The 16534-nt window shown below is 35.2% G+C and overlaps 1 protein-coding gene across 3 annotated transcripts in view; it reads right to left on the bottom strand.

Moving 5' to 3' along the window:
* The window catches only part of LOC118203953 (uncharacterized), a 42368-nt gene that overhangs the window by 5054 nt on the left and 20780 nt on the right, over positions 1-16534 (bottom strand). For 2 of the 3 annotated variants that reach the window (XM_035376269.2, XM_035376268.2), the window contains exon 3: positions 1697-2294. The exons of the other annotated variant lie outside the window; for it this stretch is intronic. In XM_035376269.2, the coding sequence (XP_035232160.1) occupies positions 1875-2294 (420 nt within the window). In that variant the 3' untranslated portion in view covers positions 1697-1874. Of the gene's footprint in view, positions 1-1696; positions 2295-16534 lie in introns of those variants that run through there. 3 annotated transcript variants of the gene reach the window in all.

Below are 16534 nucleotides of genomic sequence, written 5' to 3'. Positions count from 1 at the left end.
AGGCGAGCAACCATATGCTCTTGCATCAAGTCAAAAATCATACAAACTAATAAGGCAAAAACGAAATAACTTTAGTGTTACACTAAAGCCAAACTCTGCTTGGCGTAAAATAATGCTGCCAAGCAATACTCTTTCAGACACCGAACACTGGCCCAGCGTGCAGAACCACTACACCACGAGGGCACGCAGGCCACGCACAATTTCCAACGTGGTTCTCGGCAGCATTATAAAGAAACGAACTTTCCTTCGGTTTAAAATTGAAATACTACATGTTTAGGAAAATGTAGAAAATTAATATTTTTTAGTCAAATAAAAACTTATTCGATGTGCATATCCTAATCATCTGGGCGACTCTATGTACCAAGTTTTGTAGCTTTGGCTCTACCGACCTTTGAGTTATACAATGCATACACGCAGACAAACTGTTTTATAAGTAAAGAGATAGGTATGTTTAGCATACTGAAGAAGCTGCTGATTATCGCATGCCAAAAAAAGTTACTTCCTAAACCGTCCATAGAAGATATAGGTTTCCATTTACAAAAAAATAATTTAAATGATGCAAATATTCATGTTTTGGCATTTTTAAATTAAAAAATGAGTTTTGAAAAATTACGAAATCCAATTTTTTGTATAGTTCTCTGACTTCTGTAGTTATATGCTACTCAAAATAAAAAGTTGGTCAGTTTTTATTGTACAAATTCTGAGTTACTCAGTTCCGAAATTTGGGATTTTTGCTATTTTTTTCAGCGTACGTTAAGAGACCAGTTAAAATACAAATTGGAATAATTTAAAGCTTTTTTTCCTCCTTTAAATGGCATTCAGTGATATTCTCTTGTTATTTATAAGTGTGGAATTCCTTAATTTATAATTGCTATATATAAAATTATAAATTAAGGAATGGGCTGAAAACTGAAATGAAGTTTTACTCAAGTAATTTTTAAGTTTTCATAAAATTAAAAATACTTAATATTTTCATGCAGTTTTATTGCTTTAAAATCATAAAATTCATTAGACTAGAAACATTTTTCATTTTTAATTTACATATAACGTGACGAGTTGACGTTCGCTTTACAAAATAATGATTTTTAAGCCAGATGCTTGACATGAGATAAAAATTGAAAGTTTTCATTGAATTTTCAAGGAACTATTTGTAGAAGTGACCTAAAACTCAATAATTGAATTCAGTATCTATATACTTGTGTCAATTAAAAGAATAATGTTATTCAAAAGTACATGGCTTATATGTTCCTTTTATTATTGCTTATCAGTTAATAAATGTATATAGTATTTATTTAAACTTGTTTATCAGGAATACACATGGAATCAGGACTTACACATGGAGTCAAATCATTTTGACCTGGATAGTAGTCTTATCATTAATGCATTCACATTTCAATACTGTTTTGTATAATACTTGTTTCTGCTTAATAATTCGATGAAGCGGGCCACTATTTTATAGAACATGAATTCTATCACCCATAATTAAAAATAAACGCCGTATACGTTATTTGATGAATATGGTTAATATTCAGAGTCTCAATTCGAGATAAAAATCATGTTTAGTGTATAAGTTGATATAGCTCTGTTCCAAGTTCTAAGCAGTATGTAGTTTGACTGGTACCAATATTTTCCTTCTATTGAGAAGTGGAAATGTTTCTTTAGACATACAACAAATAAATTCTTAGTAAAATGAATTTGGAAAAAAGCTTTTTTATTGTTAAAAATAAAATATAAAAATTAGTCCTAAAAATCATTTGAACATTGAATAAAAATGTATAATGCTGGAAGCTGTAAATCATGCATTACATATATAGTAATAAAATAAAGTTTTAAAAGGAAGCTGAATTTAAATTCATAGAACCCGTGAATAATAATTACAGGGATCTCACATCTCCATTTGGAATAACTTGCCCATGATGTGGATCAAAGTCAGCATTTCGAAACTGGATCATGTTGAAAGGTTCATCTAAATCTGGCACATGATCTTCAAAATCTGAGGCAACGTAAGCGTTTCGAAAAAAGTTATAATGTAATCTTTTCACACTCAAATAACGTTTTTCACTTGCTAGTAAGAAACTGGCTAATACTAAGGAAGTTGAACTGGTTATAACAGCTGGAATGTCCGACATGAAAAATCCTTCAAAAGAATAATTCTGTGTGATAAGTTGCATTGAAGTCAAATGTTTTTCTAATGCTTCACTCAGGATCTTGACAAGGATATTGTGCCAGTTATATTCAAGACATATCCAGCATAGTATCAACTTTAAACAGTTCTTTTTTAAACTTTGAAGGATCTAAAAAAAATAATACATTTACATTATATGACATTTTTCAGTAATCTTTTGTAGTAGTTTAAAGTTATGCTTACTATGCATGTCTAGAAATATAATCGACTTTTGAAGCATACAGGAGTTTAGAGCATTAATATCCTCTGCAGTTTAAATGTGCATATCAACTTTTACTCCTCGAATACTTATTTTATCCCCAAATATATTCAAGGCCCACCAGCGGCCGAGCGGTAAAAGCTGCTGAACACTGGTAGTTCAGCCCGGGGTTGGAGCCCGGCGAACAAACTCGCTGCATGGGCGTTTTCGTCGTTTCCCCCTGTGTAACGTGGATACGTGCCAGTTTCCCTTAAAGACTTCCATGGAGCATCCTTTGCTTTTCGTGCAGTGCTTAAGGGCGGAGCACGTAATAAGTATATTATAGAAATGCATTTAAGAACCTGCTACTGAATAGAAGCGTTTTAGTGATAAGATAAGGGGTATGTAATACACAGCATGTTTATGATTTTATGATAGCATAAGCGGTGCATATTATATATACTCTATGTATTATCTCCTGTATTCCTGCAATAAAGTAAGCCAGTTTAGTAATAAGTTTCTAAGAGAAAATACATCTATATAGCACAGCTCTGTATTCACTGACATCAAATCAAAATTTTACGTTTACGAGATTAATACTTTACAGTAATACAGTCTGATGAATCACACAGAACTGAAGATGTTCCACATTTAACTAACACTACACATTAGAAATGAAATTTAAAGAATCTGCCTTGCATAAGTAGTGCCAGCTTAACTACGGGCACTTCATACGTTTTTCAAGATTTCAGAATTATCAAAGTTTCAAATACTATAAGCATAATGAAAAATATACAGGAATTTTGCAGAATCATATTTGATCGCAATGCTTAATATACTGCGTTGAGAAATTTTCTAGGTCGCCGAGGATATAATGATTTAAGCGATAGTCAATATCTGACCTCATCCGTGTACTAGAAACAAGTGATGCCTTCAAAATTCTTTTATTGACAGAAGATGTACTGCAGTTACTTTTATGGTTTACGTCTGTATTCATTTCACTTACTGTCAATGAAGTCGTGAACTCCACCAGTAGTTATATACTAGCATGTACATAAATTTAAACTTTTTATAACAAATGTGTTTAATTTGTGGCAATAAATAATAGATTAATAGTTACACAATTTTATGCAATTTATTTATTAATTTTCTGTGACTTAGGTTTCCTATATACCCCACATTCTGGCGTATAACGGGCACCTATAATTTCAAACTACATTTAAAAAAATTTTTAGTGTATTTGCCCGATAACGCGCACATTTTTCTTTACGAAGAAACTTGGAATGTACATGGACGATGCTCTTATCTTTTGACGTCATTCATTCGAAGATTTTCCCCAGGTTTGTGAACAATGGTATACGAAAGTGACAAGCCGTAAGAGGAACGATATGTGTGTGGAAGGGGGGTTGCTTGAAATATTAAATAATTCTGCAAAAAGGGTGGATTGTATTCAATGCAAACATGCAAAAGAATGTTATTCTAGAATTTCGAGAAAAGGGAGACATAATTTGGGTAAGAATACACTTCCGACCCTAATGAATTCACAAAATTAGGAGTCTGAGGTTTCCTCTTTATGTAATCATTTGAAGCTGTGATGTTGAAGTGAACATCGAAGGCATTACCTGCATTTGCTTTAGTTGAAATACAGTAGACATAGTGTTGCTTTTAGTAGTAAATATGGCTTTTGTCGAATGAAACAAGTACAGTGCTGATCTCAAATGCAAAGTCATTCAATTTGCGAAAGAAAATGGAAATCGTGCTTCAGCAAGGTGTTTGGTTTTGGCGAAAGATCCATACGTGAGTTGAAGAAAAATGAAATCTCGATAATTAATATGCCAAAGAATAAATGTGCTTTACATAATGAAGTAACGAAATGGCCTATCCTATGAGCATGTGTTACTAACTGGTCGTAGAAGATCGCCAGAATGGATTGTAACTAGAAGCAGCGCACGTTTATTTGTCTTTCAATGAGAAAAAAAATGCAAATGAAAACGAAATTGATTTATGAAACGGAATAATTTAGTATTAAGAGAAAAAAATTCTCAAAAAGCTTCCGAAAGATTTGAACAAATTGATAAATTTCTAGAGCTATGTAATTGACCTACGAAGACCAAAAAATTTGCTGTCCCAAATTGGAAATATGAACGAAACTGCAGTAGTAAGATATGATAAGAAATAAAACAGTTGATGCAAAAGGAACAAAAAAGGATCACATAAAAACCAATGGTTACTTTTAAAAAGAAAGTTGGTTAGAATTTTTTGGCTCAGAACCCATGGGGATTATGTTGCGCCAAACAAAAGGTTGCATATTTCCAAACCTTAAAAATAAGAACACACGCACCATTCCGTGCATACTCACCAATGGAAATTTAAGACAACGTTACATATAGGTATAAAATAGCAAGTGTATAATAAAACCTGCAATAAAATCAAACACATAAAATTCTTTTAGTAAGAACTAGGATATGAAATACACATAGAAAACTCTATAGCCAAAGCAATAAATTTTGATATGAATAAAACTAGATCCCGGATAGATCTTCTGAAACCCAAACTGAATTCAGGGCATTCAAATAATGTGGCAAAACTGTGTAGTTCTTTAAAATGTTAAAATGTGGTTCTCCAACTAAATCTTTTGCTGAAATCTCACAAGTATTAAAATAAAAATTTCGAAAGGGGATTAAAATTTGGACAATCATTTAAAATGTGTTTAATGGTTAAAATAGTACTACATTCAGAACATACTGGTTCAGTTTTGCCTATCAATAAGTATCTGTGTATTATCTTGTGTGACCGATTCTTAGTCGCGTCAAAAGAACCTGCTCTTTCTGTTTAGACTATACTTCCAATGTTCTATTTTAGGTTTTATATTTCGTAATGTATTGGATAACTGCGCATACCAAAACTTCTGCCATTTCATCAGAATTTTCCTCCCAATCAGAGTGTTAATATCTGAATAGGGGACGACTCGGCTGGATGTCCGATAGGTGTATTTTGCAGCGATATCCGCCAGTTCGTTTGCTTTTATACCAGGATGACTTGGTATCTAGCAATAAAGGATCCGGTAACCTTTGGCCTTGAAGCGTGAGCTTCAGCATTTCTAATATTAACGGATTTGTGTTATTCATATACGATTCGATAGCTTTTAGCGCACTGAGTCTGTGTAAATAAGGAAATTTTTCCTATGTTGTTTACCTATGGAAAAGAGAGCTAATAGCAAAGCAACGATCTCTGCAGTAGAGGTAATACAAGTGAGATGAACTTTTCTTCTCTCAATACTATTCTCGCACACGAAGACAGAGCCTACGTACTGTGTATACTGCAACATAGTCATTGAAAGGCTGTCTCTACTCACAGAAAAATCTGCTTGTGCCAGAGCTTAAATTACTCCGGTGCTTCTTAGTTTTGGGGATAAATAATAATTCTAGCAAATCATAATTCTCTGGCAGTTCTTTAATGTAACTGAACTATAATTTCAGGGGAAATTTGATTTCGAAAATTTTATTTAAGAATAAAATTATATTAAAAATCGATTCTAATTTCTGAATGCATGCTTCTCTTTCCTTGGGAAACAATCCTTCTGATTAGATGTCGAGATTCTTAAGGAAAGGGAAGCCCTCACCCACATTTTAAAGGCTTATTCTCCAGAAAGAACAATGAATTTATGACAGCGAGTAAAATTTTCGTCCAACGCTAATATCTTTCCGCAGAAAAGAGCACCTGCAGACTTTTTGGAACTATGCAATCAAAAACTGAGAAAATCGTAACTTATTAACTTCTTTTTCAGCTAACTCTCGGATTCGACGAAAATTTGTTCCCTTGTCATATTCTGCTTGACAGCTAGAATTAAATGTTGGACTCTGTGTTTGTGTTTTTTTTTTTTTTTTTTTTTTTTTTTTTTTCTCCCACACCTATAGGTCATCCGTTAAAATTTTCTGCATATTCTTTTACTGTTTATAGCATTCTCTATATTTTCATTAGTGATGCTTTAGCCATTTTAACATTTTTTAATTGATGAGCTGGAAAAAGAATGGCCTTTATTTCTCTTCATCCTTTGAAGTAGTAGGTTAGAGCTTAAATTAAACCGGAGACAGGACTATTTCTTACTTTTTGAGTGAAATTTCTAATTCTAGCTGAAACCCTCCAAATAAGTCAGGGTCCAGTACTTTATTTCAATATTTAATTATTTACTCTTTGTTTAATAACTTATTATATTTTTATTTTTATAACATATATTTATATTATATTAATACTTACATTTTATTACAACTGAATATTAATTTTTTAATTATTCCAATCATTGATTATTTAATTTTGATATTTATTTACTTATTTTTGTTCTTTCCTGACAGTCTTCCATATTCAAGCTCTGGCTTGTACCCGGTATCACTTGTGTTATCTTTAGCTAAGTTGGAAAATATGTTGAGCAGCTCAATGTGAGCATCTTTCCAATTACACTTAAAAAATTTCCAAACACTTTACTGCTTGAACTTTCACCTCTTCGAAGTAATGTTCTTGCATTCACTGTCGAGTGCGTAATCCAAAATGAGAATACAAGAAGTATGCACTAGTTAGAGCAAATGAAAGTGGCTATCAAGTACTAAGTGGTCGGCTGGATGATCATTCAGGATATGAAACAGTTTTGAAGTAATATTGAAGAGACAATTGCTTGCGTCTCAGCTGGAGGAGAGCTCGAAACATTATACATACAAACTCTGCACAGATGTTATGAAAGCTCTTGAACAAATTCTCAGACGCTCCCCAGGAGGTATTTGATAATACTTTCAAAATGTTTAATACTTTTAACCCTTTTTTCTTTAGGTATGAGACATAGGGAAAAAAGGTCAGTTTCTTATCAAATATTACTCCTAGAAATTTAACTTCTGCCACTTCTGGAACTGGTGAGCCTCCTAGGAAGATTTCTGGATCCAGATGAAGATTTCTTTTCTTTTCAGAAATGGATCCAAACTGTCTTTTGATTAGAGAATTTGAATCCGTTTTTATTTTTCCACATAACTATTCTATTAATGGCAATCTGCAGTTGTCTCTCGATACACCGCATGTCTGCCCCTTGCCAGCTTATCTGCAAGTCATTGACATTTAACGTACCAGATACGGTTGGAGGAAGTGCCTTCAGAATTGCATTTATTTTAATATTAAAAAGGGTTACACTCAGTACGTAACCCTGGGGCACTCCCTCTTCTTGGTAAAAGGATTTAGACAGCACCAGAACCAACTTTTACTTGAAACAGCCTGTTTTTCATGAAATTCTGAATGAAAATTGGAAGTTTTCCTCGTAAGCTATAATGATAAAGATCTTGGAGGATTCCATACCTCCATGTATCTCCTCATATGCTTTTTCCATGTCTAAAAAAACTGTTACTGAATGGTTCCTCTTCAGAAAGGCATTACACACTGCGGTCTCCAGCATAAGCACATTATCAGTAGTTGATCGACCTTTCCGGAAACTGCTTTGGCTTGGGATAAGCACCCATTTTCTTCCAAAAATTGAACGAGGCGACTATTTGCCATTTTCTCCAGAAGTTTGCATAGGCAGCTAGTGAGAGCGATAGGACGATAATTTGATGGATTCTTTGGGTCCTTTCCAGGTTTTGCAATGGGGATCACTATAGCATTTAGCCAAGCATTGGGAAAAAAGACTCTTTCCATATTCTGTTATGCACAAAGAGAAGATATTTTAAAGATTCATTGAGCAAATGCTTCAGCATGATAGAGGAAATGCCATCATAGCCAGGGCTCGTCACAAGCGTTAAGGACAAAGTTCTGATCATCTCCAGCATAGTGAAATCACTGTTGTATGCTTCTGTATTGGGAGAGTTAAAATTGATGGAGCTATTCTCACAACGAAGTTTAGCTGAGAGAAATGTTGGCGTATAATTAGTACTATTTGACACAGCACTAGTCGTCTAGCATATGATTTTAGCAATATCTTCTCTGCTGCTATACGTTACGCCATCTTTTTCTAAGATGGGAAATCGATGATTCTTATAATTACCCGAGATTTTTTTAATTTTCCCCTAAACACACTTGTTTGGAATGGAAGAGGTAATGGATCAGACATAATTGATCCAAGTACCTTTCTGTCTTTGGCACCTTACTCTACGAGAATTTGCTGTTGCCTTTTTATAAGAGATAAAGATTGCTAAGCGTGTGATACCTGCAAAAGATTCTCCAGGCTTTTCTTTGCTGTCTATGAGCTATTTTACAGTCACCATTCCACCATGGTTTGGGATATTTAAGAAGCCTGCCTAATAATACGGGACTAAGAGATTTTAGCTGCCTGAACAAGAGTATCAGTGATAGCTTTTACAGCTTCAGCAACTGGCACATTCCTTGTCATTTTATTAGTGAGCATAGTCAAATGAGAAAACATTTCCCGGTCTGCTTGTTCGCAAATAAAACGTGGTGATCTGGAATTGGGCCATGCTGTAATTCGATTAAAAATCATGAAGATAGGGAAATGATTACTATTAAAAGTGTTGTTCCCAATGCTAAATAAACAAAAAGGGAAAGTGATAGTGAACAAATTGCCACATCAATATTGTGAAATGTCCTCGTGGGCTGGTGGAAATACGTTTGTTCTCAGCTATTCAGGAGGCATAAACAATGATCACTAATAGGTTTTCTATTTCTTTTCCCAGAAAATGTGTCACCACTCCCCCCAGAGATGATTATGGCTATTGAAGTCTTCAATTACAATGAAAGGAATAGGCAACTGTTCTACCAAATCATCTAATTCCTTTTTATCTATCACTTCATTAGGAGGCAAGTAGATGGTACAGACAGTGACAAGCATTCCGATATTGATCTGCACCGCAACATCTTAGAGACATGTGTTCAAAGGAAAGACAGTCGAAGGGTAGACAAGGGAGGTGAGGATAGCAACGCCTCCACTTACGCGCTCACCAGACAAAAAGTCTTTCCCAACAGTTGAATATCTCCGCAACTTAGCTGTGCTTCTTTCTTGAGAAATGTCTCCTGCTCTTCAAAACAGGCAAGGTGATAAATATGAATCAGGCTTTTGATGTTCAATAGACCTTGATGAAATCCGCGACATTTCCAAAAGATTTAAGTAGCCATCATGAAAGTTTATTTTGCTTGTGCTGTTTCTTTGTTAGACGTACGAGACTTTTCGGCGGGGCTAATCTTTCTTCTAATTCCATTTCAGATTCAAGTGTATCTAATAACATACTCTCTAAAGAGGTATGATCAGAATTTACAATGTTTGAGCTCATGTTATTTGAAGGGGACTTCGTTTGTTTTTCAATATTAATTACTTCAGGTTTTTTAAGAGTTGGTGCATATTTGGTACTGGCAGATAAACGGCCATTTGCCATTTTTTGTGTACTTCATTTTTAGTCTTCGAATGCTATGTGACGTCTGAATGGCTATTGAGTGAACAGATTTTGTTGCTTCTGCAAAGCTCAAATTTGGACGAGGTTGAGCGTTTTCCACCAACCTCTTAGCTTCTGTATTAGATATCTTTTTGGTTGCTCTTATAGTTTGGATTTCCATTTGGGCCAAAAGCGAGAGAAGGATGGGTGATAATGGGACCATTTAACACAAAGAGGCTCGACAGAGTAATCCTCACTTTCATGATCCACAGACGAGCAGCGAGCGCATGCAAGGCTACCGCGACGTGCAGCATTTGAGTGCCCGAACCACTGTCATTCAAAACAACGCACAGGGTCGCACCGGATAATGAAAATAGCCTGATTTAATGGGATTTGGAAGTTGAGGAATGTTAGAGGTCAAAATAACATGCTTAATAACAATTAACTGGCCATCCTTTCTTATTTTAATACGACGTGCATTGCATATTTTCTGCTCAACAAATTCTGCAATGAATTCTTCGTTTGACACTGTTAATATGTCGACTTCTGATATCACGTCACGACTGGAATTCAGAGTTTTGTATGCAGAAACTGTAACAGCAACTATTCCCATTTTTGACTCTAGTAAGGAAGCTCTTTGATTGATTAGCAGAGAAAGCTTCTATTGATAAGTCACCAGACCGTAAGCTCAGTTTAATTTATTTTGGTTCTTCAGAAAAGACTTTTATATATTTTGAAAAAGGAAAGGTGACATTTTATGCAATTCCGCAGGTCCTGTTATAACCAAAATTAGGGAAACAACTTTAACGTTTCCTCTACTGTCTGTAGTTCGAGGTCTTTTACTAGATGATTCCTTGGCAGTTTCATGAGGTGTAATAAAAATTTGTGAAGCCCTATTTGAAGAAAATAAAAATTCGAACCCGGCGTCCCCACCCAATAGGAAGTCTAACAAGAGGACGAAGATTCCTGCTCCATGGATTACCGGGTCTATATGCAACCTGGAGCCCCACAGTCGGCTTTCCCGAAAGCAAGTACTTTCGAGAGCTTATCCCCAAGCCACTGACAAAAAGACTAGTGACCAGCCGATTGACACCCGCGAAGACGACAAAGTGCCTCCCGGTTAGCTGAAGCAGAGTGTTCCGGACAGTAACTTTCCCCCCTGAACTACCAGAAGCCTCCTTCCAGGGACACGGGCTTGCAAGCACGTAGAGAGTTTTCTCGACATTCGAAAACTAGAGAGAAGGGCTGTTCCAGTTTCTCGTGACAAGCCCCAACCTCAGAAGAGGAAAACCGCAAGAGAGAAGGAAAAGGAAAGTTGCAGTTAAGAGGCGAGGAGACTGAGAAAGGCTAGATCATTGGAGCCTCGGGATTGTCACACCCGATTATCAAGATAGTAATCCCGTGAAGGATCTTTACCTGCTATGCTTTAGGTAGGCATATGGGAACTGTCTTCACACTTAGGGTGGCCCTACCATGAGCTTTGCTCCCGACGTACTTCGCCCATTCTGCCCAATGACACTCCTCTCCATGTTGAGGCAGCATAGCAGGACTTAGGAGGGGGAGGGTTTAAAAGGAAAAAACCATACTGAAATGTAATTTCCCAAATGGCGTTTCATTCATGTTCACTAGAAAGAGAGATGGACGAAAACTGTGTGGAACTGCGGGTAAGAAATATTCGGCAAACGCATCCTGTTGCCTTAAAGAATCCAGAAAATCTTAGTTTTGGGCATGTTCAGATCCCGTGTAACGGATAATGCGAAGAAATTGTTGAAAGTTTAATACAGACATGGCTGTTATTCCAGACGTATTAACGTCATTAATTCAGCCTTTAGATGTGTATATCAATAAAAAATTCAAAGAAAACTTGAAACATTGGAATACGTGAATGTTAGAGAGTGAAAATATTTACAAAAGGAGGCCAAATATGTCATGCCAGTCTAGAAATAGTTTGTGAGTGGATAATAACAGCATGGAATAATATTAAACAAGGCAGAATTCGAAAGTCATTTAAAAATATATTATATCTAACCATCTAGACGGAATAGAAAATGATTATTTATGGATCAGAGTAACCGTGACGGTGAAGATGAAACAGAATTCGATGATGTGCTTGAAGATATAACAGATGACAAATATGACAAGCTTTTCATATTATACGATAATAAAAAAATTTTATGTTTATAAGGTATGTCATTTCTTTTAAATAAACAGCATTAAGTTACATGTACAAATCTAATTTTTGTATGCTCATTTTTTCCTTATTTTGAAATGTAATTTTTATATCCAGCGTATAACACGCACCCGTAAATTCGCGTATTAATACCGGCATGTGCGCGTTATAATACCGGCATGTGCGGTAATTGTAAATTACATATCTATGTTTTCTAATTTCCAAAAAATTCCATCGTATTTATTAACGATAAACTATGTATAAGCGAAACTGCTCAATTCAAGTCCATGTATTTCAAGGGTTACCACTGTAAGGATTAGCAAACTGATGTTAATAAAATGAGGAATTTCCGTTAATCGAGATTTTAGACCAATCATAATCTAATTTTTAAAGTATTCCTATTATTCACATGGACAATAAAAAGATACTTTGAGGAAAAAATACATAAAAAGTAGGCAGGTTGTTCCAAGCAATTTTTATAATGTGACGAGATTCATAAGCAATTTATGCGTGCGTTTTTCGCTAAATTTAGACAATAACGACTATTCGAGAGAAATGTTTCACCTTCAGTGATATATTTTCAGAAACGTCGCAAGATTAAGGCATTTCAATTATTGTTCAGCAGTAAAGCAATAACGAGCTTAATGGGCACAAACTATTTCGTTCTGGAAAACTTATATCAAGCATAATTATATAGAATATTGGTGAAATCCTCGTCATTTATTCCCTACATGTTTTTTAAAGAACATCAAGAAAGTTTGCTTACAAGTTTTACTTTTCATCTGTTGATGCTTTTGGTTTTCTTGGCCTTTGTTTAAAGTTCCTATGCTGTTCCTGCAAACGAGGAACTGACTAGGAGTTTTACTTAAGGAACGACAATTCTATCAAGTGTCGGCACTAGAACCGGTGCAATCGAGTTCGGCAGCACGGAGTGGCAGAAATTTTAAAATTTAGAGAAGCACCGAACAGCAGGATTAAGAATCCGAAAAGATTGCAATGGGCTGCAAAATGCCTAGTGTGACCCTGGTCAGATTATCAAATTTCAAACAAAACACTGTGAATTTCTCTTGGAGTTTTTCTATCTAAACATACATTTTAGATAGGCAATTTTTGAACTTCTACAGTCATAATAAATCAGATGCTGCAGATATAGTTTCAAGCAGTAAAAACTCATGAGAAGACTTCATGCTGACTCAAGCTTTTATCTGCATTCTATTTGCATCATCTACAATAAGATTCTGCCACCGTATGCAGTTTTAAAAATAACCCATGTAAATGATCTTATAGGAGATTTGAACCTCTTCTGTTGGCCTCTAACTGAAAAGAAGTTATATCATTCTGATGAGAAAATGACATGTCGTCAAGAGAGAAAACCACTTGCTTTCCTCGTGTAAAGGTAACGAAAATTTGAGAAATATTGCTTTACAGTGTTTTCGTTTCATAGTACAAAAGAAAAGGGAAATTCAAACGAGACTGCCTATGTAAATGAAGTCAGACGTTCAACTGATTTCCCGGATCAACGAAAACGGAAACACGAAATAATATAATTAAAATATTGGAGGACAATTTTTCCCGCGATATAAACGATTGTGCAATATAGCTGTTTTTTACTTTAATACGTTATTGTCTATAATGTCTGTTTGCATGTCAATTCGAGTTAGCCAGTTTAACTCTTTAACATGAAGTAGAAAAACTGATCTGAATTCACTTATTTGACACAACATACCAATCAAAAGCCAATCACATTACAGAAATGTTTCTTATTGCGAATCTAAAGTTTTTAGTAGAGGAAAGTTATAATTTCCTTAAAAAATTTCTTTATACTTGATAATATTTAAAAAAACCTACGTAAATTATCTCATATTCATAACTCTTTGCGATATGGCTTGCCATATCCCTTTTCACATTATGATTTTTCAATTTATAAGTTCTAATGAAATTTGAGAATGCATTTAAAAGAATTCGCTCTAATTTTCCGAGAACGGAGGAATGCACATTTAGACAGTTACACAGTTGCATTAATAACAACTTTTTTGTAACGGGATTCCCCACTTTACGAGAGTAGAGTAGTCCTCTGAAACATTTCAGAGTCTGATTTATTGGTTAACCGATGCTGGTAAAGTAACGTTAGTACTTTTCCAAAAACCAAAATAATATAAATCGCGAAGGTAGTTTATTAATTTAAATGGAAAACTATACTTGAGCGTTTCCAGACCTTAAAGCCATATTCAATTTACTTATTTTAACAAGATCTAACAGTTGCATTTCACAGCACAGACACAGAAGAATGCAGACAGCTAGATGTAGTTTATGTACTTCAATTTCCTTTTTCCCAATTGCGAAGACACCTAGCATATTAGCTGCTCACAGGCGATGGCAATAACGAGACTTTTTAAAAGAATAGTCAAAGTTTCGAAAGTGGAAGATGCAGAACATTAGAGCACAGGAAACAAGATCGTGGTTTCTATCCATCAGGTTTGTATTTCTGATAAGTTAAAACTAACTGTGGTGTTATTAAAGGATCATATCAACTTTGTTAGTGTTAATTACATGACAAACATTCTACAGATATGCTCTGGCATATTGGCTTAACCAAACCTTACAGATAAGTGAACAATGTTCCTTTTTCTGCAGTAGTTGGTATTCAGGGCCGGATTAAGATGTCTAAGCACTTTAAAGATTTTGGTGTCCCCACACATGTTTACAACAGTTTTTTTTCCTTCTTTCTCTATGTGTAGCTGCACCATGCATTTTATTGTAAAACTGGCAATGAGAAATATTTTGGTACCCGCTTTGATACCCTAAACACGTGCATAATGGTTAATCTAACTCTGGTGATGCTGTATGCTGAGACATTATTCCACTTCTTAACAAGCTCATTATACCTACACTTTTCTTATCTTCCCGTTCCACAGTTAAAGTTAGCTCTATTACTCCTTATATTTGTTACGTTTTTTAATATTCTTGGCTACTTTGACTTTAGTAAAATTTCTTTCTAAATAAATAAAACATCCTGTAAAAGTGCTCTAAATCTTTGCTACTTACTCAGCTGACGTCATATTTTTCCATCAACTATTACATAAAATAAAAGTTTAAGAATATTTTCCCTTTTTATTGTCTTTCATTTAAAGTATTGTTGCGTGCGTACGGGTTCGTTATGAAATGAATGCACAAGTCCGATGAAAAATGAACAAAAATTTATTATTATCACAACAAAAATGCTTAAATTTTCTCAAATTATCATGCAGTATTACAATATCTCACAGTAGTTTTCTTTTAACAAATGTCAATAGAACGTAATTCAAAACAGCTAAAGAACGCTAATCCGCGAATTCGCTACAATCAACAACAGTAGTTTTCTAAACAACAACAAACTAAGCAACTACTAACTACAAACTGAGATGTTTTCCTCCTTTTATAAGATTTTAAAATCACGCGCTAGAATTTTCCAGCACTTTCTCGAAATCAAAAAGAGATATTTATTTATTTAACGCACGCGCTCTTGTATTTTTAATTTTTCCGGCTTAGCTTTCTTTTAATATTCGTCACGCGCTGCACTGCGCGAGAAATAAAACCATTTAATTTATAATTGAACTAACATTAGCTTTTTAAATACCAAATTCGTAACACTGCCCCCTTCCCAAGGACTGCACGTCCCGGGCAGTACAATCCCTGGACAGGAAGCTAAACTTACAACTGTGGCATAAATGCAATTGAGGCATAAACATTGCATTACAATATCAAACAATATAAACAATAAATGCAATAACTAACTTAAACAAATCAAATGCTATCAAATACTAAATACAAAACAAATACTAAATACAAATCAAATACTAAATACAAATCAAATACTAAATACAAATCAAATACTAAATACAAATCAAATACTAAATACAAATCAAATCAAATACACATTTATAAACAAAAAAGACCATGGTCTGATACTATTTACAATTATTTACATTACGTACTATGGCCATAGTAATGAGCTAACCTGTCGTAAGAGTTTGAAGACTCACGGATCCGAACCATGACGTCATTTAGCCTGTTTAGGATTGTGTGCGAACCATCCCAAGGTGACTGTAAATCAGGCCTGACTCCTTTTCGTCGAATCGGGTTCCACAACCATACCTTGTCTCCTTCGTTGGATCTATGTCCAGCAGCTCTCGTGTTGTATCTGGTCTCCACTTTCTCCGTCGCCAAGTTCACTCGCTTTCGTGCGGAACGGTGCATCACTTCAAAACGGGCCTTGACATCTTGGATGTGTTCCTCAGGCGACGAAGGCGCATCCGTACGGCGATGAAACAGGCGGTCACAAGGCAGACGAAGGTCTCGACCGAAGAGCATCTGAGATGGCGAATAGCTGGTAGTCTGGTGTTTCTTTTCGACCCTAGCATGATTTCGGCTGTTTCTCGAGCTGGTTCTTTCGGACAAAGCGTCGGCATTTCCAGGTGAGGATCCCTTCTTAGGATGGATAGTCATGTCTTTAGATCCTGAAAGCAATTTGTTGTTTTTCAAGTCTAAGGAAAAATTGTATTTCCTTAAAAAGTCCAATCCGAGTATGCATGGATCTGTAATATCCGCCACATATGCCGTGTGATGGTAGGCGGCACTTCCAAACGTGATGTTTACGTTTAACTTCC

Source organism: Stegodyphus dumicola, chromosome 8, assembly GCF_044657685.1.
Source record: "Stegodyphus dumicola isolate Sdum_Otavi_A_Nest chromosome 8, ASM4465768v1".
In the NCBI taxonomy this organism is placed as follows: Eukaryota; Metazoa; Arthropoda; class Arachnida; order Araneae; family Eresidae; genus Stegodyphus; species Stegodyphus dumicola.
This window is presented reverse-complemented; position numbering and strand designations above follow the sequence as displayed.